Source organism: Drosophila persimilis, unplaced genomic scaffold, assembly GCF_003286085.1.
Source record: "Drosophila persimilis strain 14011-0111.01,24,50 unplaced genomic scaffold, DperRS2 tig00000431-arrow-pilon, whole genome shotgun sequence".
NCBI lineage: Eukaryota > Metazoa > Arthropoda > Insecta > Diptera > Drosophilidae > Drosophila > Drosophila persimilis.
Genome location: NW_020825312.1, coordinates 5,861,284 through 5,883,870, shown reverse-complemented (window position 1 = coordinate 5,883,870; position 22,587 = coordinate 5,861,284). Strand labels below are relative to the sequence as shown.

Genomic DNA, 22,587 nt, shown 5'->3' with positions numbered 1-22,587 from the left:
AGTTTTCCTCGCACTTACCGCCATCGTTGTCAATGTTGTCCTTGCAGTTAAGTTCCAGGGCTATCGAGCAGTCGCTGCCAGCCCATCCCTCAATGCAGTCGCATCGGTACTCGCCGTTCTCCAGGGTGCACTGTCCATGCCGTGAGCAGCCGTTCTCGCAGCCAGCTAAAGAGTCGATGGAAGGGAGGATTATGAATGATTTTTGATTGATTTAAGTCGCCCATCGGCTGCGTCAATATCCCACTAGGGATAATTATATAGCCGCCATATTATTATAAGCCTCCACTTTGTATTCCAGTGTGGAACTTGTGTTTCGGTTTAATAAAGAGCACACCTCCAGAAGATCGAGTGGGGCTTCAAATTGAATGAGAACACTCCACCAATCCACAATCGCCCAATCCATCCAGCATACCACCTCCACGTTCCACCCCATTATCAACATCATGAATATAAAAATAATTTTAATGTTTGCCCACTCCCTCTCTCTTTCTCTCTCTCTGCGGAGCAAAGGATAGAAAGAAAAGCAAAGTTAACCTTTGGCGGCATCATCATCAGCGAACACTCAACGAAATGTTCGACAAACATAAAAACCCAACGAAACGTAACCTAACGATAGATGATTTTCCCTTCTCCTCCGCTCCCCAGCTCCTTCCACACATTTGCCCTTACCCCTCTTCGTTTGGGCTTTATTTGTTTGTGCCACGATAGCATTTGACGCAAAGTTAATGTCACTTGACATGTGTCATTTGCAAAATGAGGTACGGTACTGGCACTGGCATTGGCATTGGCACCGCTACTGGTGGAGCGGTCCCTATAGAGCCCTGCTAACCCAGCTTCCGTTATGTTAAAAAGTTTGCGGCGCATAAAATGACTTCCTTGCCTGTTACTGCCTTCCTGTTTACGAGTCCCTTAGCCTGAGTCCTGAGTCCTGAGTCCCGAGTCCTGAGTGCGTGTTTGTGCACACATATTGGCAATAACATCAAGTGTTGTTGCAAATATTGAAACCCGGCCCGGCCCGTCCAGCCCCTTCCTCAGACAGCTTGGGCCCGACCTCCACCTTCAGAGAAATCTGTCAAATGCTGACTGGCTTAGAGACGAACACGAACCTCAGGGAAACCCAATTCCCCAAGGGAAATTTCTTTGCGAAAAATATTTAGAAACTAAGATGGATAGGTGGTAGATATCCAACGATGAGTGATGGCAAAGAGTGATACCTTATAGAGGAAGGTTCTCTAAGTTAATTTCTTGGTAAAAAAAACCCATAGATTATCCAATGGATAATTAACCGTTACAGCAGGGAACGGGAAGGAGCGCCTATCATCGATCTATGCCTGTCACTCAGCTTTTCCCCGATATATCTATCTTCTACAGAATGTTCTTCTGTTCTCTGAAACAGCCCACATAGTCTTTGTTTATTCTGCGGGCTTGGTTCCATCCCTATGTCTCTGTCTCTGGGTCCTCCCTGAGATTGTTCACAGTTGATACCGGCTCAGCCCCATGTCTCTGTTTTTCTTTTGATTGTTTGCACCCTTCCTGCCTCCTGCCTCCTGCCTATCCTGCCCATACTGCCTCTGCTGCCCTATTTTATCACTTTTGGCGGACAAATCCCTCGCTTTTTATGTCTGGCCATTGAAAAATGTTGTAATCTGGCCAACGCGACACAGGCCGACACATGTTTTGCAATCCATAATAAAATCACAGGAAGCGTAAAGCAACATAAACTGCAGAAACAAAAAATAATAAAAAAAAAACCACGTAGGGCAGAACAGTGTACATATTTTTGGGCGTAGGTGGGGGAAAGGGGTGGCGCACTCGCTGGAATGTCAATGGTTGAAGGTCTGAGCGGCCTTTGCTGCTCCACATATAAATGAGATCCAAACATCTTTAAGGATCCTTTAATTAAAAGGATTGCCAGACTCGACTAAAGAATCATTCATTAATCGCTATGTTTTCCATGTCTTCCCCTTGGCGGATGGCTACAGAAAGAACTCCCTATCACAGGCAGAGGCGCGTAATTTGCCAGAAATCTCTGTTTCGAATTCAATCAGCTCCGGCGCATTGAAGTCGTTCACTGACTGCAGTTCGATACAGTTCAGTTGAAAGGTCTAATCTCGACTCACTCCATGTGTAACAAAGGGCGGCATAAAGGCGTACACACACACACTCCTCTTATATGTACTATCTCAGGGGGGAAAGTCGTTAAGTACTTTCTAAAAATACATTCAGCACCGCAGACATGGATATACGTACGAATACGAGTACGAGAGGTAGAGCCAGTCGTATGCATGTACTCGTATTAGTGTATTTGGGTGGCACTTTGAGCCCGTGCAAGCGTGACTCGCACGTCTCAGCCCCTCAGCCATCGTGCCCCATCGGAAAGCCCAAAACCCCCGCCCTGCCCCGCCCCCTCCCATATGGCCTGCAACACTTAAATCGATTGAAAGCCCTTGCCGTGAGAGTGGGAGGGAGGGAGGGAGGGCGAGGGCTAGTCGAGAGCCAAGATTGGGTCTGACTGGAATGACGTCGGAAGTTTTATTGGTTTTGCACACGTCAACGAAATGTTGATCGCCAGAAAGAGACAGACAGACAGTCACACACAGGGACAGGGACAGAGACAGAGACAGAGACAGAGAGATGTAATGGCATTACATGCATGCCTGAGCCGGCGGCGGGTGAGGACGAGGCGCCACACGTTCCGGGTTGTTGCGGTTGTGGATGTTTTTGCAACATGACTGTTTGTTTTAAAAGTTTTAATCACTGTCAATCGATAGCTACTTATCATCATGGTGCATTGCTGCCAAGTGCCTCTGCCTCTGCCTCTGCCCTTGTCCCTGTCCATGCTGCTGCTGCTGCTGCTGCTGCTTTGTGCTGCCTGTTTTTTGCCTCCTGTTCCTTGGCCCCAAACAACATGGTTAAGTCATGGCGGCAAAACTGTCAAACGCACTTCCATTGGAAAGGCACGATAGGAGACGAAGTCAGGGAACAGGAACGGGACAGAGCCAGCGATGGTGTCACGGCAGTGGGCGGCTCGGCGACGGCAAATGGCGTAAACATGTACAAAATACTTTGGGTGCATCGACTCCTCAGACAGAAAGCCCCAATGCCAGAACCAGAACCAGGGACAGAGCCAGCGCCAGAGCCAGCGCCAGCGCCAAGCTACAAAAAGCAAACCCGAAAAAAGAAAGAAGGAATTGATAAAAAGCACGACAGCAGCAACATTGACAGGGGATAAGGGAGAGGAGAGGTACAGCGGCTGGGGCTGGAGCTGGGGTTGGAGCTGGTGCTGGGGGATAAGGCACTAGGACTGGGACAGGGACCGGGACCGCGACTGTGGATAAGGGAGAGGCAAAGGGCTGTGGCAGTGGCAGTGGCAGTGGGAAGTGGCACTTGCAACAGCCACCACAAAGTTGTTACTGCTTCTGGTGCTGTTTTTTTTTTTGGCTGGCTTTGGACAGCCGCGCTGCGACAGGAGGCGACAATGTTGCTGCAACAGCAGCGGCTGCGGTTGCTGCCACTGGCGGTGGCAGTGGCAGTGGCACTGCCGATTGGCAGGGTTTCTATGTGCTAATCGATTGACCGTCGGCGGATGGCGAAGGAAATCTCCCCACCGGCAGTGTGCTAATGATTTCGATGAGCCCACTAGACTTAACACTAGATATATGTAGAATGCATCCTAGAGATGCATTTTCAAAATAGATACATATTTTGTTGTACTTACGCAGGGTGCAGTGCCTGCCATTCCATCCTTGGGAACAGACGCAGGTCCCGTTCTTGCATTGGCCGTGCTCCGAGCATCGAGCATCGCAGGGCAGCTGATCGCAGAGGTTGCCCGTCCATCCAGTGTTGCAGCGGCACTTACCGGACTCGCACACCCCGTTCCGCCCACAGTCCAGACTGCAAACAGCTGTGAAGGAGACAGGCGGAGATAAGCTATTAGGGTACGAGGATACACAATACAGAACCTAGTTCTTAGGATAGGGAGAGATGCGAAGTCTGCGGTTTGTTTTCCTTGCGGGGTTCATCCGCACATTTGTCCATATGCGCCTTTAAATTCATTAAAGCTCTCTGCGGCAGCCAGCAGGAACAGCCATGGTCATAATGTGGCAGGAAGAGCAGGAATGAGGACTGAGGACAGGGGACTGGGGACTGGGGACTGGAGTGGCAGGAGGTGCGTACAACGGTTGAACCATAAAAACAACATTATAAATGTAACATGTACGTGGTGGCACACTTTGCTAACAATCTGCGCAACGCCACCCCCGTATTTACCCCCACATAGCCGTACAGCCACCACGGAGATGCGAAGGGCTCATGGTGTATGCATGAATCCAGAGTGGATTGGTTCACTGGTTCGCTCACAACTTGTTCCACTAACTGGGTTAAGGGTTGCTCTTGGGGCCGCTCTTGCGTTGCTGGTTCAGGAGTTGTTTCGTGCGTTAGTTCATGGTCTCAGTCGAGGATTGCTTTAGTTCTTGAACTGATAGATACATAGATGCATTTCAGGTCCAGTTTGTGGATCCGTTTATAGCAGCCAAACTCCTATTCTATTTGAAATCATTCACGATCCAGATCCAAATTGCAATCTTAGTTTCTTTAGCATTCCAAATAGTGCAATCAGAGCAGAGGTCTTATCGTCGATGACCTCTTTTGTGACTTCAATCTGTCTCATTCGTTCACCGATTGGTTCAGGAGTAGGCATCGGCACGGCATCAGCTTTGTCCCTGCTCCCTGGTTCAGTGGCTTGATTTATGGCTTAGTTCATAATCCTGTTCGGAGGTATGTTCGAGAGCGGAGCGGAGTGAAGCGGGTGTGCGGTTCATGACTTTTGTTCTCTTCTTAACAGTCGCAGGCGTAAATTTATTTTATTTTCCTCTCCCTCGCTGCTCCAGAGGGGCGTTGGATGGCAGGAGCAGCAGCTAAGGATGAAAGTGAAGCTGGAGCCGGGAAAAACCTGCGTATTAAATAAATAATGAATTTTTATGAAGCTGTGCTTCATTACGCCTGGAGAGAGTCGTCACTCCACCTACACCTGGATGGCTGGCTGGATGGTTGGCTGGATGGCTGGCTGGATGGCTGGTGCTAAAAAGGTAAGCAAATTAGGAGTGCGTGCCAATGAGAGAGGCAGACGTGTCCTTTGGCCATTTGTGGCATCGTAAGCTGCTTGTTTTATTGAGATTACCCCCCGATCTAGGTCCAGGTCCAGCTCCAGCTCCTTTTTCTCGCTTTTCCTCTCTCTGTCTCTCTCCTTGAACTTATTATGGAACGGTGCGTCGTTTGGGCTCTGATTCTGGCTCCTGCCTAATTGGAAGCTTCGGCTTTATGGCTCGCCTGCATCCTAATTTCTTAGCTGTGTCCATAAAACATCATCATATCAGCAGAGCAGCGCCAGAGCCAAGCATCGGTTGATCATTCGTGTGTGAAGGGGGGGGTGGCATAATCAAGATCTCGAAAGTAATTGCTGGCCGCCAGCTTCTCCTGAACCTCCACCTCCAGGGCCACGAGGTGCCTGCTGAGGTGCTTCGATAGGTGTCGGAATCTGGATCTTGGCATGGCGAATTATTGTAAAACAGGTATTTGCATCTCAAAGATAACGAAATGCATTTCGGACTTTGCTCGAGGACTTTCCATTTCCATTTCCGTTCCATTCTCCATTTTCCATTTGCCATTTGCCATTTAAACAATGCACATTCAATTCAATTCATTTCCAGCACACGAGCACACAAATAAACAATTATTCCATAACATGTGGCAGTGTGGCAGTGTGGTAGGGTGGTAGGGTGGCAGGTTGCCAGTGTGGCAGGGTACGAGCGTAGTAATTTGTAAGCACTTTTTATCGGCAATGAACAGCATCAGCAAAACTCCATGCTTGTTGTTATTTCATATGGATGGTGGGAGGGGGGGAGGGGGGACAAAGGACAAGGGGAAACAAAGAACAAAGGGAAAAGGGTGCACCTACCTTGCGAACAATCCGGTCCCGTCCAGTGGCGCTCGCACACACACTGGCCCGTCTCCAAGTCGTAGGTTCCGTGCTCCGAGCAGCCGGGCAGGCACTGGTACACCTGCTGATCAATCGTGCCACAGTCCTCGCCCTGCCACCCGGCCTTGCAGTAGCACTGTCCGGCCACACAGGTGCCGTGCCCCGAGCACAGCGGATCAAGGCAGTCGTCTGTGCATCCAGTGGGTCCAGAGTGCGTGTTCGGGAATGGTTCGGGTAGATTGGCAGATTGGTTGATGGTTGATTGGTTGTTTGAAGCGGGTGGAGAGAAAAAATACAAAACGTTTGTTAGTCGCACACGCAAGTACAGTGGAGTTCGATTAGAGTGAAATTCGTTTGTTATTAGCTTGGCTGCAAGGAGAAACAAAATGGAGAAAAGCATCGAGGAGACTCCCCTTCCCTCCTTGATCATTTCATTGAAAGGAGCAAGAAGTAATTAGCAGAAATATTTAATTTTAATTGCAATTCCGAGCCTAAAACATGATCACAGCACAGTATCTTGGCCTATTATCCTTATTAAGTGTATCGTATAATTTATGGAGTGTGCACCGTGACTCCTTCGGGAGGAATACGAATGAAGAATGAGTCGTGACAGCCTTGGCCAAACAAAAAGCTTGCCACCATCAAGGTCTCCACTTGCCCTCTCTCTTCTTCTCTTTTGGCCTGGTCAACACAGATACACACACACACACACACACATATGACATGATTAGTATGTTAGACACGTACAAAAGTGGTCATTAAAATGAAATTCCAGTTTAGTTCAAGTTGGTAATTTTGCGCAGTTGTTGCAATTTTTTGTTGGCTCCTTCGTTGTTGTGTGTTGTGTGTCGTGCCCCAAGCTCCATGCGCCGTGCCCCATGCTCGACGCCCCATGCCCCATGCGGCGCGGTTGCCTAAAAGTTCGCCCCTTCAGCCCCTCTCCCCGTGCATGAGTGTATGAGAAATATGCTCTCGACATATAAATTCGATTTTATACGTTTTATGTTTGCTCAACGTTTTTTCCCTTTCCTTTTCCTCTCCTCTCCTTTCCTTTCTCCACCTCTGTCTCTGGTTCCTTCTTTCTTTTACTTTTTCGGCTTCTGTTTCTGTTTCTGTTCCCGTTTCTGTTTCGGATTCTGTTTGTTGTTTGCCCCTGTTTGTTTTCGTATGCCACGGGGTCCGTTATTCACCCGTGAGACGGGTGGCAGGGTGGCGGCGTGGCCAGGCGGCTGGGTGGCACAGCGGGTGAGAGGTCACAGTAAACATATACAAAATGGTGGCAAGGCAATGGCGGCATTTCGGAGCCATGTATTGTTGCATGTTGCATATTTTATTCGCATTTTGTTGTTGTTTGTTTTACAACCCACGAGGCCGAGCGGCAGAGTGCCAGAGTGCCGGTGTCCATTGTTTTTATGGCCACGTAAGTAACGGACGATGGAGGAGCGTAGCTTTATGGACATGTACTTTATAAGGATTATGGTCCACCCACTACTCGTGGCCCGGCACTGGCTGTCCACCTGAACTGTCAATTCGTCTGTCCGCCTGTCAGTCCGCCTGGTAAACTATTTCAAGCTTGAGGCATACGTTCGATTCCTTCCTCCACAGCAATAGACTTTTGCTTTGAAGGATACTTCCCGGCCGAGTCACAGTCACTGGCTTTCTCGTCGTCTTTTCTTTCCACATTTGTGCGTCTTCTGCAAATGATTTTCCAATGTGTTTTCTGTTTCTCTTGCGAATTATTCAACAGATTGTTTTTCGTTCTCGTGGAACTCTTTAAATTTCAACCGACCGACGCCTGGCCTGTCCTGGCCTGTCCTCTCCTGGCTAATTCAAAGACATCTGGCTCGTGTGGGGAGAGAGCGGAGTCTCCGGTCTCCACCTCCCTCCTCCCTCCTCCCTCTCCCCTTTCCAATGAAAGCCTGAAAAATGGTTGGCATTTCTTTGCCCCTCTCTCTCTCTCGCTTTGTCAATTTAAGGCAAGCACAAAGCTTGGAGGGAGGAGAGAGGAGAGAGGCGCAGGGATGTCGGCATAATAACTGAAATATTTTGGCATCCACTTTGGTCGTCCCGTCGTCTCCCCATTCCTGCCCGGTGGTGGCGCCCTTATCGGGCAGTGTCAACATGGCCCACGACGTAGGACGCAGGACGCAGGACACAAAAATGGAAACTGGAGGCCGGAGACCAGAGACCGAAGGCCGGAGAGAGATAGAACTCAAACAAGGCAAATAAATAATTTTAGCATTTTTATGCCAAGTCAGCAGAACAGAACAGAACAGCACGGAATGAGGAAGAGAAGAGAAGAGGCCTGGGCCTTGACACTTACGTTGATCGCAATACGGTCCCTTCCAGCCGCGCTCGCAGTGGCACTCGCCCTCGATGCAACGTCCGTGGCTGGAGCAGTTGGGGACTTCGCACTCGCCCACCGGAATGTCACACTCGGCCCCCTTCCAGCCGTCCTCGCAGTGGCAGACGCCGCCGCCGTAGTGGCCATGCGCCGAACACAGCACCGGACAAACGCCTGCAAAAGAACGGAAAGAGAAGGCATCAGTTTCTGAGAAAGGGATAGAGAAAGATGGCCGACAAGTGGGAGAGAAAGGAAATCAAATACAACAAAAAATACGCAAGTTCTGGGCCTTAACAGTGGGTCGAGGATGGTGAGCATGGGACATGGGACTCTAAGGGTTGCAGGATATGGAAACCGTTCTAAAGGGAATACTTTAACTTGTTCTTGAAGGTAAAAAAGATCATGGGTTCCAAGGAAGTTTCTATACATTCTACAGAAGAGATCATTTCGGGCGATAAATTCTTTAAAGAAAAGAAAGGTAAAGGACATACAAGCCTAAGTAAATACTCAAAGTAAATAGTGTTCCAAGTACTTCTTTAAGAAGCGGGGCTCTTCCCAAAGGAAATCAACACTTTTTCAGAGTTTATTTAAAGCAATCGAGCCCAGAGGCTGAGCCCCTGAACCACTGTGCCCCTAAGGAATGCCCCAACTAAGTAGCCCCCCGAAAACTTTCAGAGTGGATTTGGCTTCCTTTGTTTCGCAGATTTCCGGGTCGGGACGGGACGGAACGGAACGCGGCAGGTGGTGTTGACAGGTCAACTTATAGCAGGACGAAAGCCCAAAGAAAAAGAACAAGAAAACGCAAACAAAAATCCGGGGAGGAGATACGGAAACTCACTCTTGGAACAGTCAACGCCTTGGTAGCCATCGATACAGTCGCACTTTCCAAGGTAGCAGCTTCCGCGACCGGAACAGTCGTTGGGGCAGGTGGTGCTGACGCCCTCGGCCTCCTCGGCCAGCAGCGAGACGGAGTGGGCCACCAGCTCGTCGTTGTAGACGGAGATGAACCAGAGCCCGGTGTCCAGATACTGCAGCAGCGACACGTTCACCGTCATCGCGTCCATGTCGAGGGCCGGCAGGCCGCCGCCATCCACCGCAGAGCGCTTCTTGACCTCATGCGAGTGCTGCGCGTACTGTGGATTTTGCTGCTGGAAGTGGATCTGTCGCTGGAGATGCTTGGCCGTGTCCAGGGGCGTCTCGACATCGAAGAATTCGCCAGAGTCGGAGTCGGGGTCGGGGTCGGGGTCGTCGTTGCTGTCATCCATCAGATCGGGGTCCTGCTCCTCGTAGCTGAACTGGGGGCTTGGTCGTGGCGTGAACCGCTCTTGGAGGTGCTGCTGCTGCTCGTCGAGGTACACGGCGTCCCAGTCCTTGCCGGCGATCGAGGAGGCATTGCCCGGGGGGCTGCGACGGTGCCGCAGGTGGCTGTCCAGACGTCCGCCCTTGATGAACTCCACAAAGTCGTGCTGTGTGACCGACGGGGCCACGTTCCGGCGCGAGTAGACGGCAAAGTGGGCGCCCCACGGCAGCGTGAAGTTGAACCGAATGAAGGCCGGATGTTTGTTCCGGAACTCCAAGGTCCAGAACTGGTAGGCCGGTATATTGGCGTGGTACACCTCGTTGAACTCCTTCAGCTCCACGACCTGCGGCCACTGGCCTCCTCCCAGCTGCGGCTGCAGCGCCTGGTGGTGGTGCATCCCGCCGCCGCCCGCTTGGGCCAGCAGCATGTTGTGCTGTTGGCCGTTCAGGGAGCCCGGGCCCATGCCCATGCCGTTGCCGATGCCGCCTCCGTAGGTCAGTTGGTGGTCCTGCAGCTGGGTGTTGGTCGCGTCCATCGGCGTCAGCGGCTGGTTGATCGAGTGCGGCTGCTGTTGCTGCAGCAGCAACTGCTGCTGAATGCCCGTTGCCCCGCCTCCGACGCCGCCACCGCCGGCCCCACCCGCCGCTCCATTGAGTCCGTGTCCGTTGCTGCCGTGGTCCGAGGTGCTGGTCTGTATCGATTCCTCCGTGGGATAGGCGGTCGCCCCGCCTCCGCTCTTGTCGTTCGCCTTGCCCCCCGGCCCACCGCGCAGATCGTGCGGCTGCGACTTGACGTCCTGGACTAGGATGCAGTTGGTGCTGTCCATGTTCGGCTTCATCGAGCTGACAGCTGTGCAAACGAGACGAAAAAGAGTTGAAAGTGGGTTAGTATCTTCTATATTTACTTGAGCATTAAAAGAGTATCTGTATCTGGGGGATACCCTATGGCTATGGCCATGGATACACTCAAGAAACCATTAAGATCAATTGATCAATTTACAAATATTTTCTTGTATATTTCAGAGCTTTGAAAATCTTAACATATTGCCTCTACTTCCTATAAATATATTTTCTTCTTCCGGCAAGGGATTGCTTAATTTTCCTAGCTATTTTTTGTATTTTTCTAAGACTTTAGAACTTTGGGAACTATTTCCATACGAAATAGCCATTTCTAAGAGGAACTGTTTCTTCAATTTCTTTGAATATTCCTTGAATTATTTTCCAAGACCCCTTTCTTTGTATTTTTTGTCAAGTGTAGCCATAACTTGTTCGTCGGCTTCTAGCTGGCCTTCTGTTGCAGCAGCAGCGGCAGCAGCAGGAGCTTTGCCTTTTGGCTGGCTTTCGATTCGGCTTGGCCAAATGTGCGGCCATAAATCGAGAGAGATGCGAGAGCGCTTCCCACCCATAAATCTGTTCGGGCTGCTCGGGCTGCTGCCACCAGGATGGAGCCGTATAGCAGCCATGCGGCAGGCATGGAGCTGCAATGGGGCAATAATGTCTTCTGTGGTGCTGTAGTTGGTGGCCAAGCGACGGCGATGGCGATGGCGTCAGCTGCTCTGCAGCACTGCAGTGCTGCCTGCTGCCCCTGTCCGGCCCTGCTTTTTCACACATAAATTTCGGCATCATATTTTAACGCCATATTAATATGCACACGAGTATAAATCAAAAATCCCCCTACCATCCTCCGTCTCCCCTATCCTTTCCACACACACACAGCTAAGGGATGGACATGGATACACACACATGGACACAAAGTGGCCGTTGTTAACACGTTTGCATTTGGCCGACGCCATCAGCTGCTGGCAGCGGGACTAGGACCGGGCTATCGTTTATCGATAACCATGGCCAGCAATTTATGGCATGGCCTGGCATGGCCCATGGCCATTCGCCAGGAATGCGGTGCCAGCAGGTCCTGGACGCCAGGAGGCGAGGAAGGCGGATATGATTGAACGACTCGTTTGCGCATAAGATTTCCTCCAAGATGAACGATAAGGATGGGCTTGGGAACCACTGAATCCCGGGAAAAAGAATTCAAAATGTATCTGTGGCATGGCCAAAGGTGCTTCAATCAAGTCTCCGTGCAGTTGCAGCTACATATGTTCAATCGATCAATCATCAGTTGTGTCCCCAAATCTGGGACTCGATCCCAGGCAAAACCCAAAAGCCTTTCAGCAATTAACAGGACTCTGAGCAGTGGACTGTGGACCGTGCTCCTTCGCTTTGCATATATCGATTGGAATTATGTTAATGGAGCAGAATATTCGATAGAGTGTTTGTGTGTGTGTGCGCTTGGTACACAAATATCTGAATAATAGGACCAAAGGCTGGTGCTGGTCTGTCATTCTTCGAGGGAATTACGTAGTAGCCATCGCCATCGCCATCTGCCAGGAATCCTCTCATTCCCAGTCCTATTCTGATTCCCATTCCGAAGCACTTGACAGGAAACAAAACATTTCTTTGACATGTAAACTAATGCGCTCTCAGGACTCCACTCCTCGCGATATGTATTTGTCCAAGGAAAAACGAGAAACGAAAATGACACGAATGGAACGCGGATGGGCCGAGGAGTGGGGATAAACAAAGTTCCAGATAGTGCGGGCCGAGTATCATTAATAAATTAGGACTTCTGGCGGGACAGGCAGGGCTGGGCAGGGCCGGGCAGGGCAGAGCAGTTCCTTGTTCTCTGTTCTATTAAGTTAACAAGCTTTTCTTTCAAGTGTCCCCCAACCCCCCTGTCGGCCGGCGAACAACCGCTAGACAAACAATGACGGACTCCCGAGTGGAGCCCCCAGCGCGTCTGGGGCTGGGCAGTGCTTGCCTTTTCAGCCGTCAATCTTGTTCGTTTTTTGTCGTCCACCAATTAAATTTGATTACAATTCGTTCTAATAAAGTCCTCCTGCCAAGAGTTTCGTGGTTAATGGTTGTTTCTCGGCGGCAAGGCCGGCCCGGTCAGGCCGGGGAAGGTCGATAGATGGATTCCCAGATACAAAAGTGTCTTCCAGATACATGGTACAAGGTATGTGTGCACATCATTAGACCTGGACTCACACACGCGTCGAGTCCCTCCCCCGTGCGGCCCCGTAGGTGGAACACGGAGCACGGAGCATGGGACACTCGTGTTGGCATTTATTTTTAGCTCAATTCAAGTCCTGCTCCAGTTGCTGCCTCAAAGGGTGTGTGCAGCGGATGTGTTCGATTAATTATTTCCGCTTTTAGTTCCTTCCCCGCCTTCCTTCCTGCGCACTGTGTGTGCTGGCCCAGAAGTAGGCAATAACTTTTGAAGCTCTCCTTCAGGGGCGAACTCTCGTTTGAAATCCCAGCACAAACATATGAATAAAAGAGCTCTGCTTTAATGAGTCACATCATAGGTCGGGGCCACAGAAGGGTCCTTCCTAATTGCTCCTGCTGGGTACAAAAACCACGTCCCACAGCCAAATGCAGAGCCAGGCCAGAGCCAGAGCCAAAACCAGAGCTAGTTCCAGCTCCAGTGTCAGGGTCAGGCGAAAAGTTACAGCAGCAGCAGCAGCAGCAAAATTTATGAAACATTTCCTTAATTGCACTTCCTTGAGGAAAATAATTTATTTAAACGACATGCGCACACCTTAAGTCCAACGGCAGGATGGAGGATTGTAAGGCCACGCCTTCTGGGCATTTCCCACTGCTGTTGCTGCTGCTGCTGCTGCTGCTGTGACTGCCAGTGACAAATGTCCTTCGCAGAGTCCCCGTCCGTGTGTGTGTAATTTAAATTGAAATGTCTCTCAATATGTTTGTCCTCCTTTGAATGGATCTGCCGAATGTTTGCGAAACATTATTTGTGGCCATTCCCATTTCTTCGTTAACCAAAAAAATCCAGCAAAAAACCAACAACAACAACAACAGCAAAAAAAAACCTTCCTTCTAATGGCATTCTTGGGGCTCTAGTTGGTGCTGTGGCTCCTCTGTCGTCTGCTAATTGACTTTCTTTGTTGCGGTTTGTGCGTGACGTTCGCATTTCCGGATGATTGGCCTGCCTCCGGCCGTGGCCCCCCAGCCGCCTGCCTGACCATCGTTTATCGTCCCTCCCGAATGACTGACTGACTGCCTGACTGCTTGAATAACTGAGGGACTGACTGATGTTTGACCTACAGGAAAAACCGAATTCGAGCCGGACATTTTCCGAGTGCTTTGCATAATTCGTTAGGCGCAAAGGAAACCGCAGAAAAATGAACAATTCCATTCACTAATTGGCAGTTTTGCCGCACACTGAGTGGCCCAGTGGGGTCCAGTGAGGGCGTATTCTGTCTGTGGTTATTACAGCAAGTGATGCATCAGAATCGAGGGAATTGGAGCCGAGCGTTTGATTGCGAAAATCGTTGCAGTTTGAAGAGGAGACGCCTCATCCTGGAATACAGATTGCATATCGGATTCTTCGACCCATACGAGCATTCTCGGTGCACTTGTTGAAATGATGGCCATTTTATGGCAGACTGCGTCTTCAGATACAGTTAATACTTATTAACAGTATCAGTTTCACTCAATTATCAATTGCCGAAACAGCACTTTACGTCTGAGATAGAAAGAGAGGTTTCTAGTAATTATTTGAGCACTCAAGTGGCAGAAATAAGCCACTTACGGGTGAATGGAGGCTTTTGCCTCTCAATGAATTAAACAGTTCGATTTGTGCCAAAACATTCCATTTAGCCCCTTGCCCACATGCGATGCGATGCGATGCGATGCGATTGTGATTAGTGGCCCACATTCAGGATAATTTATCTCGACAAGCATCCACTGATGAACGATTGACAGGCAACGCAATGTGCATCGTATCTAATTTCAGTAGGATTCGAGTGTCCTCTGGATCTTCTCTGCTGTGGTGGGGGTGGTGGTGGTGGTGGTGTAGGGAGATGACATCACCACAGCAGAACAGCAGAACAGCAGTCCAAGAGCTACAGCTAGGAGTGCAGGACGACCTGTCTCCAAGTACGAGAATGCAGGGCAACAAATTAAATTTCCAGCAAACCGCAACGTAAAGTGAAATGAAAATAAAATCGCATAAACTACAAGGCCAGCTGCTGTAAATGACAACGCCGATAAGACGGGGATGGGGCAAGGACTGCCACTCATCGGAGCGAGAAGAAGGATACGACGGACAGGACCAGACCACACCAGAACCAAACAGGACAGGCCCCATGGGGTCATTGCAGCAGTAATAGCTGCAAAGCAGCAGGGCAGCAGAGCAGCAGACCAGCAGACCAGCAGAGCGGGGGGCACTGGCAGGGCAGCAGCAGGGCATGCAACCACACAGATGGTGGCGCCCCATCCCAGGCTGGCGTGCAGCCGAGGGGGCAATGAAGTTTCAACACAGATGGATGCACGAACGCACTTGGCCATTTGGCCTCCGCATGTAATTCACAAAGAGAGAGAGAGAGCAGGAGAGGGCGAGACAGAGGGAGATAGAGCGAGCGAGCGAGAGAGAGAGAGAGGGAAACATCCATCTGGCTGTGAAACAGTGCATATCGAATGAGTTTCCGATAGTTATCCGCTTAAAAATCGATTAACCTATTTCCGATAACTACTGCAATGCGCATCCTGAAGGGACTGCCCAGGGAGTGAGAAGCGGAGCGGTGGGAGGCGGAGCGGCCAGCTGCCAGTCAAGCATATTAACTGTTGTCTGCTGTCTCTATCCCTCGCTTTCTTTTTCTCTTTATCTCTCTCGCTCTCTCTCTGTCTGTCTGTAGGTTTGTTGTGATAGAAAGTGGCACATTTGTAAATCGCTGGGCAAACATTTATGCAACTTTATGGGTCGATGCAGTTGTTGCAGCTGTCTCTCTGCTGTCTCCACGCTGTTTGGCCTTTTCCCGTCTCCCTGGCTCCCGCCCTCTCTTTTTCATCCGCTCTATCCATCTCTTTCGGCCTCCATTTGCTGCTGGCCTTTGCTGACACTGCGGTCGATTATCGGGACAGATATGACAGCCGTATGAAATGCGTACAGTGAGTATTCGCGAAGCGAATGAGTGCATATTCGATGCCGAACTTTATCATTGCCTACTTATTGGGGCCTGCCATCCGCTGGCCTTCTGCAGCCATCATCTTTTCTTTTTTTTTTGGGGCGTTTGCCTTTTGTTTGTCTCTCTGGGCGTGGCCGCAAACGAGTGTGGGACAGACATGCAAATCAAGGGAAAGAGTACAGTGCCCCTCACGAGTGTGGCGCGAGGCGGCAGCAAACGAATGGCGTCTGTCTGACTCTTAATTAACTGACAACGGGCTTGACACACACAAGCGCACACACTCGCACTCACACCGAGAGATATAATCTCATATAGTACCTCCATATATACATACATACTTAAATATCCACTGGCACTTAAAAGCAAGAGGATTAAGGAGTAGGGACGAAGGCGTAGGGGCGTGGAGCAGCTGCTGGGCCACATCCACATCCACATCGCCCGCAAGTGTTTTGCTAATTTTATGAAACCCTCTTGCGCTTAATTAATAGAAAATTATTGTGCAAACAGCTAAGCGGGGGGCTTGGAGCCGCTCCGAAAAGTATTAGCCACTATTTAAGGGCTGCGACTGGCTGGCTGGCTGGCTGGCTGGCTGGCTGGCTGCCTGCCTGCCTGGACGGGTAGACGGATAGACGGGGGGGCTGGGTGGAAAAGCGTGAAAACAACATCCATTTCTGGTCCACCTGCCCCTCTAACTGGATAACTGGCTGATGTTGCCATGTCTTAACCCCAGCATGCCCCGCAGTTTTAAAACTATTCAACCATAAAACGACCCACGCAGAGGGAGGAGAAAGGAGTTAAGGGTATGCTAGGAAAGGAAAGGAGAGAGAGCGTAAAAAGACAGAGGCGAAGCGTAAATTCATTTACCGCAATGGGGGAAACAGAAGCCAACACACACACACACACACAAACACACACACATTGATACAGCCACAGACAAAAAGCTTTTTACACAAATGAGTTTATGGCGGTGGCTTAGGGGAGAGGTTAGACTGGGGGACTGGCGGTAGGGGGATAGAGATGGAGTGCCACAAAAATTAATACATTATTTTTAAAGGATATATTTCAAGCATGTGCTACTGCTCCTTCTCCTCATGCCGCTGCCGCTGCTGCTGCCAACAATTAAATCAGTGAAATCCACACACAGCTTTGGCCCCCACAACGTCACCACCGAAGAACCACCCCCACTCCCTCCGCAGGCGAGGCTATCCACAAAATGTTCACAACTTTTCAACTTAAATTCATTTTGTGCCAAAAACTGGGATGTCCTAGGAGAAACACACACACAGCCTCCTCCCAATATGTGTGTGTGGGCTAAGATGAGCTTGTGGGGAGTGAAGGGGAGCGGAGAGAGTTACTTCCAAGTGGCATCACATATTTTTCCCGTGGTTTGTTGTAAATTTGTTTTCGTTCACTTGCAACGCTGTGACACCGCAGCCCCATCAACATCAGCGGCAGCAGCGGCAACAGCGGCAGCAGCGGGGAGGCTCACTCCAACGCCCCAACCTTTTTTGGTTACCCCAGCCCTACCCGCCCCCCCGACAAGCCGCAGCTTTTAGCTAACTGTAAATCAGTGCCTCCGACTCTCGAGCAGCTGCTGCTTGTGCTTTTCGTCCTTCTTCGCCTTCTGTTGCTGCGTAGATAATAAATTAAACGCACAGGAAAAGTGAAAGAGAAGAGAAACAGAGTGAGAAAGAGCAAAGACAAAAAGGGCGGAAGGGGCTTTTTTGGGGGGAGGGAGAGATTGGCTTGAATTTGAAATGGAATGCAAGGGAAATTGATGAAGCTCTGCAGCTCAGCGTGGAAGCGAGGAGGAAACTATGTACTCCCTCCCGCAGGAACATAATCGTCATAAACTAAGGATTTGCCTGGGATTATGCAGTAGGCATTAGACCAATAAATTAGCAATCAAATTCGGTCCTAATTCCCATTCATGCATCCGATGGAAGTGCGATTAAATGTAATTACATTCAGTTATGTTTCATACATTTTAAGCCTCAAAGAAGGCCTCATTCTCGCATCGGATCTTTAACTGAGGGAATCCGAACTCCAGCCAGAAAGTCGAGAAGTCGAGGGACAGTCTCTGTTTCGTTGGGAGGCTCTGGCATATAAATTTGAACGCTTTCGCGTAAGATTTATCAAAAACAAAATGGCAGCTACCGCTCCCGCTCCGTGGCAAGGCCTTGCCACAAAACGATGGGCCACCAGAGCTGCCAGCCCAGATGTCGACGCACAAACGTTAAAAGTGTCCAAAAAGTTGGGCCAATGTTTCACTAGATAAAACGTCAGGGCAGAGGCCACCACAGGATGGCAGGCAGCTCCGCAGCAGGTCGGAGTCGGTGGCAGAGGAAACAGGATGGCTGTGTGGTGGTAGGTGGTCGGTGGTCGGTGGTAGGTGGTAGGTGGTCGGTGGTTGAGGCGTCGTCATCGTCGCCATTGCCGTCAACGGTTGGCGGGGCTGCCACGTCAACCCTTTTGTTTCAAATTAAAATTTACATATTTTAATGTGCAAAGTTTTTGCCGAACGCTTCTCGCACGGAAGGAACAAGCCAGAGGAAAACAACAGACAAACACGGTGGAATGTCAGGGGCCATAGCCATAGCCAGTGACAGCGACAGCGACAGAGTTGGCCAAAAAACGGAGAGAAAAAATAAATTAAATTGACCTGTAAATATAATTTGGAAGGGAGCAGGAGCAGGAGCAGGAGAGCAAGCGACAGAAAACGTGTTTAATTTCCCAAGTTGTAAGTAAAAACAGGAAAACAGAAAACAGGACGCAGGACACAACAGGAGATGGAGGAACTTCCTTCTCTCAGATGGAGCTCAATGGAACTTCAACTGAACCGAACCGAACTGAACTGAAGTGAAGGGATCCATTGAGGCAGGTTCAGGTATCATACTAGATGAAATGCGGAGACCTTCCCACCAAATCAGGCTAAAAGGATAAGACTTAAGCGAAGGATTATCCTCCTTAAGATAGACACCATTTGAATGGAAATAATGGCTCCGTGGTAATACACCATTGACTGCTGCAGCTCCTGCTGCAGAAGAAAATTCAAATTTCCGAGTGGGACCACAACCACAAGGCTGTCAGAAAGTATGCATTGCCGCAGGCACCGCATCGGGGCTATAAAATGATTTTTGGGGTTTTCCCAGAGGCAGAGACGTCGATATCCAATCACCGATCTGGTGGTTTGTTTGATGGCAGCGGGATGGCCAGGGAATGCCAGGTGTCTGGTGTCTGGGGTCTGGGGTCTGGGGTTTGCGATGCGGTTTCTAATTGCTTGTCAATTGTAGTAGATGCCACCCCCCCTCCCCGCCACACCACTCAACACCTTAAGAGTTGGCACATTTATCAATTAACAACAAGCGTTCAAGTTGTGTGTGCGAGTGTGTGCGAGTGTGTGTGTTAACATGTTAACACCATTTAACGCTAATGTAAAGCAAACACTTTGATGTATTTGCCTTGTTATCGCTACGTTTGTAGCACGTTGCACTTATGTATGTATGTATGTATGTATGTATGAGCACTCGGAATACGATTGTTTGGGTGAGTGTGGAACTAAGCGAATATTTGCCCCTGTGTGTGTGTGTGTATTTTTCATTAACTATGTTGGCATTATGACAGTCCACACACACACATACACAGACATCCGCTTCGGCATCCGCGGACAGGGGTCCGTTTTTGCCGTTTAATCGCAAAGTACGACGATATATACATATATATATATATATGGATGGGTGTATGGGTGTATGGGTATGTATGCTTACCTGCAAAGTATGCCAACATGGCGGTTAGGACGACGGATACGAATATTAAGGCGATGCTCAAGCATTTCCAGGAACATCGGTGCTGACAGCGCTTATCTATGTGAAACCTGTGGACGAGACAAAGAGCGGGAGAGAGCGGGAGAGAGTGAGTGGGGCTTAAACAAACTGTGAAATGCATTTGTAATTAACAAAACGGGCAAACAGAGGGAGGGTGATGGGCGATGAGCGATGAGGAGAAACCGCAAGACACACGGCTAAAGCCCCGTCATCTGGATGACTCGGCTGCTGATGCTGCTGCTGCTGCTGCCTTGGCTCGTCCTGTGGCTTTAGACGCTTGACATGTCACAAGGACCACAAAAACAAACCAAACCAAACAACACACAAACCCCACACCCCCCACCCCACATCCAGCCCCACACACACATGCACATGCACAAACAGAATGGGGCCTGGGACTGGGTCTCGCAACAAGCAAGAGTTAGTACGCCAATGAGTTTGTCAAACTGTTGGCCACGGCTACTGCTGCTGCAACGGCTGGCAACTTTTTTAATATAGGTAGCAGGTCCCCCTCCCGCTCCAAATCCCCACGAAACCCCCGAACCCAAACGAAACGAAACGAATGGCGAAACGCATGCAAAATTATGCACCCAATCCCTCGAAACAGCCACCCAGCCACCCAGCACCCACCACTCGGCACTAGAACCACCGTTACGGAACGGTGTTGGTGTTAATCACACATACTACTCTTAGTGGCAGTCGCCTCCGGCCTCCAGAGCTGTCTTTCGGCGCTGGTCTTGGCCCTCCTCCCGCCCTCCCTTCGTCTAATTGCGTAAAAGTTGAAGGAAATGCGAGTGGGGTGGGGTGGCTTAAAGGGAATTAACAATTCTTGAGTTGGCGAAACTTTCGTAACTTGGCCAGAATTGGGTTAGACTCGAAAGTGCCCAGAGGACAGGGTCCCTCTCCTCCCTCGAGGGAGGCTGACTCGAGCCACTCCCAAAGGTGACTCAACTCACTCAATATCCTCTCTCAAAGGACAGGTGCAGCCCCCCTCCTCCCCAACGAAGCCATCCCCCTGGGCTATGGAGCAAAATAAATCAAGGAGCTGGCGGACGAGGACCCCCTGCATTGTTCAACTATGAGCAACTCTAGGAGTGATCCCAGCAAAGGAAGGTCGTTCCCACATGGTTTTTCCCCCTCCACCCCTACCGACCCTACCAAAAAACCAATGATTTGGACTCTGAATACATATGTATTGTGTGTATTGCCTGCATGCACTATATCTACACAACGATTTCAATTTAATTTGAATATTTTTCAGGGCAAGGCACCCGTTGAGTGGCAGGCAGTGCTACGTGTGGCACGTGCAGTTCTCCGTTTTCTCCCACGTCTTTGGGCATTTCTTTGTGGCAGCAAGGTCCGCCGCCTAAAACACTCATTGGCCCTGTTAACGTCAAAGGCGATAGACCTCAAGACAAGTCGCTTGAAGGTTCTGCTGCGCCTTTACGGGCTGGAAGCACCGCTGCTTGAAGACACTCTGGAAGAACAGTAGACTGAAGCAAAGACCAAGTCGGATCTTTCCATAGCCAGGTGTTTTCCCTTCCCTTTGGGAGGGTTTTGCAACGGCTTAGAGGCTGCAGGAACATCAAGCAGTGGGAAGGGGAAACAGGGTCTGATTTAATCTTCGCACTCATCGGATGAGACCGCCATTAAAACGGAGAATGTGGCGCCCGAGGCCTGCGCCTGAATTAAATCGGTGGACTGGAAGTCATATCGGAGGGCCACGAACCAGAGCGAACACTCAATTTAACTTGAATTCTGGGGATTGGAGTTGCACCCGCGGCATTCAACTCGTGTTGCAGGGAGGCATGTGTTAATGGGTTAAAGGGGTACTCGGACGGGGACTGGGACAGGGACTGGAACTGGGACTGGGTCTGTCTGCTTACCTGGATGGCGAATATGGCGAATAATGCGGTGCATGCGTTGAGTGGGAATTACGCAATGGGAATCCGGGCATGACCAACGGCTGTGAGCCGCTTATCTGGCAATGGGGTCCCCCATTGCCGCTGCCCGGTGGCCCGACGTTGGCATTGGGACCACCGCCGCCGCCGCCGACGCCAACGCCGCCGCCCACTTGACCCACACCGCCCACACCGACGGGCATTGTGCCGGCGCCCATGGGCATGACGACGCCACCGCGATCGATGCCGCCATGGCCGATTGTGTTGCTGCCAGTTGACATACTTTGTGGCATCTGTTGTGGGTGGCCGCCCAATCTGAAATGGCAAAAGAGAAATGGACAATCAGTGAGTGGAGTGCATGGAGTACGAGTAATGTGGGTGGTCTACTGGTTGAGCTGAAGTGGTGGAGTGCTGGAGTGATGGAGGAGATTCTCTGTATTTTTTCGGAGACTTTTCCCAGGCAGAGAGAGAGAGAGATAGAATGCGAATGGGAGAAGCGCTTGTAATACGGAAATTAAAACATGTGCACAAGTTTTCGTCCTACATTCGCAAATTCCTTCGTCCTCCATCCTCCGCCGTCCTTCCTCCGCTTTTCCCGCAATATTTAAATCTCATCCTTGTGGACAAAGGCTTATTGTTGCTGCTGCCACTGCCGCTGCCGCTGCTGTTATCATTATTATTTTCAGCGGTTAAGTGATGCGGAAATTTTAAATTAAAAAACATAAATCAATGCATATGTGAGTGGGTCGGTTCTGGTCGGGTAGGGTAGGGTCTGGCCTGGTCTGGTCTGGTCTGCAGCCCAGTCATTGTATGGTGAGAGTTTTCATTATCCCTTTCCTTCCCATCTCTGCCCGTCCCTTCCCTTCCCTTCCTGGTGGCCGCCGGCCGTTGTTTGTGTTTTATTATCGCTCAACATTAAGCGGAAATGCAGTGCTGCTAGCGCTCGATAACTGCTCGCCATTGTTGCCTCTTTTTGCTGGCAGCTACTGTGTGTCGGCCATGCCGTGCCACACTTTGTGGATGCCATTTTCAGGCGCCGCCCGCAAGTATGCAGCACAAATTGCTGCTGCCCTTTTTGTTATTTCTCGAAAACATTTTTGCGGACACACACACACACACACCCAAACACAAAGGCGAGCGGGGAGTGCGTGTGCGTGTGCGTGTACATGTGCGTTCCAAGGACGCAACGGAGCTGTCGACAACTGAGCCAAAAATATTGGAAGCATTCCAGAAAAATGCCTGACACAATTCAGTG

At 50.2% G+C, this 22,587-nt stretch overlaps 1 protein-coding gene across 1 annotated transcript in view; it reads right to left on the bottom strand.

Annotated features, from left to right (window-relative positions):
- LOC6596980 (teneurin-a) overlaps nt 1-22,587 on the bottom strand; it is a 143,093-nt gene that overhangs the window by 38,532 nt on the left and 81,974 nt on the right. The window contains exons 4-10 of the mRNA XM_026989637.1: nt 21,318-21,647; nt 19,375-19,481; nt 9,160-10,470; nt 8,301-8,495; nt 5,957-6,166; nt 3,719-3,904; nt 19-165 (exon numbers count right to left, since the gene is read on the bottom strand). Of these exons, the coding sequence (XP_026845438.1) occupies nt 19-165; nt 3,719-3,904; nt 5,957-6,166; nt 8,301-8,495; nt 9,160-10,470; nt 19,375-19,481; nt 21,318-21,647 (2,486 nt within the window). The remainder of the gene's footprint in view (nt 1-18; nt 166-3,718; nt 3,905-5,956; nt 6,167-8,300; nt 8,496-9,159; nt 10,471-19,374; nt 19,482-21,317; nt 21,648-22,587) is intronic.